This window comes from Orcinus orca, chromosome 17, assembly GCF_937001465.1.
Source record: "Orcinus orca chromosome 17, mOrcOrc1.1, whole genome shotgun sequence".
In the NCBI taxonomy this organism is placed as follows: Eukaryota; Metazoa; Chordata; class Mammalia; order Artiodactyla; family Delphinidae; genus Orcinus; species Orcinus orca.
Window position 1 is genome coordinate 4,729,872 of NC_064575.1, and position 3,508 is coordinate 4,733,379.

Below are 3,508 nucleotides of genomic sequence, written 5' to 3' on the forward strand. Positions count from 1 at the left end.
GTCTGGCTCTCCTTTTCTGCTCTCCTCCCTCCCAATGTTAAATTTTACTGTTCCTCGGGGTCATCATTTCTTCTCACATCATATAATCTTTCCTTGTTGTGTCATCTACTTGTGTGTCCAAATAACAGGGAAAGGGACCCAGTTTCGAAGTATTTTAAAGTATATTTAAGTATTTTATTTTAGCAAAATGTTTCTACTCATGGAATGTACAGGTGCAAAATATCCCAAGAACTCATTAAAAACATTATTCCTTTAAAAATAAATTTATCTCCATTTGTAAATTGTTATGTGTGAAGGTCATTACAAACAAGTAGCTGTTTTGCGGGGGGAGGAGGAGGGAAACAAATCTTTTTTTTAAAAAGTTTTTACTTATTTGGTATGGGAGCAAGTAAACTGTTAATCGTTTAAATTTAGGTATGGAGCATATTATTCGAACTTACAGAAAATTTTGGCATTTTCCAATTCAGTTCTGTTTTGGACAAAGTGGTTTTTATCAATAACAGATTTGAATAAGTGCAATACTATGGAACTGTTGAAGTATCTGTAAAGGGATAAGGTTAGGTCCTAAGTACCACCAGGACTACTAGACTTGTAGCTCTGCTGTTTGTCTCAGAAAAAGCATTTGAGACGAAAGGAGTTTTTAGGAACTTTATTTTCTAAAAATTCATCCTACTATATGTTTTTTCGTACATCTTGACTTCGTTAAAAATGAATAGAAACAAAGACAAAGGCTTATCTGGATGCAGGTTTAGAGTCAGCCCAATTCAGCTTTTAAAGCGCGAAGGTCCACCAGCAGGAGTTCGGCACTTGGCCGCTGCGAAGCCCTGGCCCCCCAGCAGCGCTGGATGACGTTCTCCAGCTTCTTCCCGGGGATGGAGGCGGTGAAGACGGCCGCCGAGAGGGCCGGGCGAAGGTCGTAGGCCACCACGGCGTAGAGCACGTGCTGTCGCTCCCCCGAGTAGGGCGCCTCCCGGGTGGTCATCTGCCAGAGCGTGATGGCGAAGGAATAGATGTCCGCTCGGGGCGTGACGGGCTCTCCTTTCAGGAGCTCCGGCGCTCGGTGGGTGTAGGTGCCGCCCAGGTGGTGAGGGGCCCGCAAGCACAGCACATCTTCTAGCCTCGCGGAGCAGCCGAAGTCACCGATTTTGCAGACGTCCTGCTCGCTGATCAGAATATTGGCCGGCTTGAGGTCCAAGTGCACGATGCTCTGTGAGTGAAGGAAGAGCAGGCCGCTGACCACATCCAGGGAGTACTTGAGACACTTTTCCAGCCCCAGCTGCTCCCCGGCGCCGCAGGCAGGCCCCTGGTCCTCGGGGCAGCCGGTGGCGCCGTAGATGACCTGGTGCAGAGTGACGTCGCCCCCGAACTCCATGATGATGGTCCCCAGGCTGTCGAAGCCCGCGGGCGCGCGCGTGCTGGCCGCTACCACGCGCACTATGTTGGCGTGGCGGAGCCGAGCGATGTTGAGCTCGGCCCAGAAGCTGCGCCGGGAGGCTAGCCGGTTCTTGGTGCGCTTGCTCACCTGCTTGATGGCCACGGGCACGCCGTGGTAGGTGGCCTTGTACACGGAGCCGAAGCCGCCGGCTCCCAGCCTGCGCAGCAGGCGCACCTGCTCCCAGTCGATGGAGCACCAGGCCAGCCGGCGCGGGAGGCGGGGGGCCCGGGGCGGGGTGCCCCCCGCCAAGAGCCTGCCTGCCGGCCCCGGGAGCTCGCAGGGGCTGCTGCAGGGCCGCGAGTCCCCCGACGGGGACAGGTCGCCCGGCAGGTGAGGGCGCCGCGGGAGAGGCGAGGGCATCCCTCCGGCCGCGTGGACCCCGCCGGGGCGCAGGTGAGCGGGCAGGGCAGAGGAGACCCCGCGGGCCTGCAGGCGTCGTTGGCTGCCGCCGCCTCTGCTCCACTCCAGCGTTTGTCTCCTCTGTCTTCCCCAAATGAGCCCCATCTGTGCTGGTACTCAGCGAGGGATTTTTATCAGATGGGGAAACAGCCTGAACGAAGCACGACAATCCCATTCAGATGAAAGCATTTCCCTTCAACGCTTAAAGTGCATTCGTATAAAAAGAAGCCCTGGAGAAGGGTGCACCGGATAAACCGCCCCGAGCGGCCCCAGGCCTCACCCCTCTTTTACACAATTTCTTTAATTATTATAAAGCAGGCTTCTTTCCCCCAAGTCTCATCCACTGAGCGTCATCAGTCCTCAGACTAAAGAGACCACAACAGTGCAATGAAATGTTTTCACACTTTGCAGGCTATAATGATTGTCAGTTTATTCTCCAGCTGCATTAAATCACTTCCAGCAGTTATCGGCAGGAAGAATTGAAACACGAACAGCTGACATTTGTTGAACCGATTACAGGGAAAATTAGGTGCAACGTTCATATAGGGATAAAAAATGGTAATCTGAAAGTAATCGATCCAAACAGAATCACTGATACAGGTCAAAACACAAGCCCCCTAAATTCATCGGACAAAGGAAAATGCAGCTTACGTAGCAAATTAGCAAGATTTTTTTCCCCACATTTTATTGGAGTATAAATCCTTTACAATGTTGTGTTAGTTTCCGCTATACAACAAAGTGAATCAGCTATATTCTTAGCAACCTATCAACTCCCTAGCAGCCCTTCAGGTCCACCCAGCCAGCTCACTTGCAGAAGAGATTCTAGGCTTCTCAACAAATGACTTACAGAAGTTTTGAAGCAGTTTTGAAGGTAGAGGAGGAAAAAGCACAAAAATGATTCAGAGCCATGACCAGAGCTTCAAATAATAACAAATATGAGAGAATCCCAGGAGAGGAAAAATCCGAAGAAATAAAAGCGGCACAGAATCATACAATGTGGAAAACCAGATGTTGAAATTAAATCCAGGGTTGTGCTGTCCAGCTGTAAGTTCTTCCGTTCTAATTTTTATAATAAAGAAACAATTTTCATTCCATACCTTTGGAACAAAGACGACAATGTTGCCCTGTTCGAGAAAAAACAAAGGAAAATGAAAGGATCTACCTTTTGAAAAATCAAATGGTAAAGTTCTGTCCTGACTTACTGCACTTAGAGCATGTAGGTGATGTGTAACCACATTTTTCTAATGATAGGTCTATGCTTCTGAAGTATATTTGTCCCAAGAAGATGTTAATAAACACAGTCCACTTACATAAGCCATTGAAAGTCCTTTGAGCCCTAGGATAAGATTTCTGTTCTATCAATATGTTATTCCTCTGACTTAGCATGTGTTATCACGTATAATATTCAACCTGTTTGAGCCTCAACCTTTTTACTTAAGAAATTAGGATAATTATTAAAGTAAACTTTTTTATTTTGGAACAAAGTTTGGGGAGCCCTGTCTGGAGTAATAACAAAAAACTAAAAAATGTAAACTATGAAATATTTTAGTAGAAATGCAGTTGTGTCAAACCTGACATATGAAAGGATGGCAGTGAATAGAGTAAAATAAGAAAGTAACAAAATTATATTCTATAAGTCTATATTGCAAACTCTATTTAATAGCCATCGTATAG

General features: G+C 47.4%; 1 protein-coding gene across 1 annotated transcript; it reads right to left on the reverse strand.

The window, feature by feature from the left end:
* Positions 1-754: 754 nt before the first annotated feature.
* Positions 755-1,795, reverse strand: MOS (MOS proto-oncogene, serine/threonine kinase). The gene has a single exon (XM_004275003.1). The coding sequence runs from the start codon at positions 1,793-1,795 to the stop codon at positions 755-757; it is 1,041 nt and encodes a 346-aa protein (XP_004275051.1).
* Between the last annotated feature and the right edge of the window lie 1,713 nt (positions 1,796-3,508).

Excerpts from the sequence above, each read along its gene's own strand:
- MOS (XM_004275003.1), bottom strand. The coding sequence starts at position 1,795 with ATGCCCTCGCCTCTCCCGCGGCGCCCTCACCTGCCGGGCGACCTGTCC.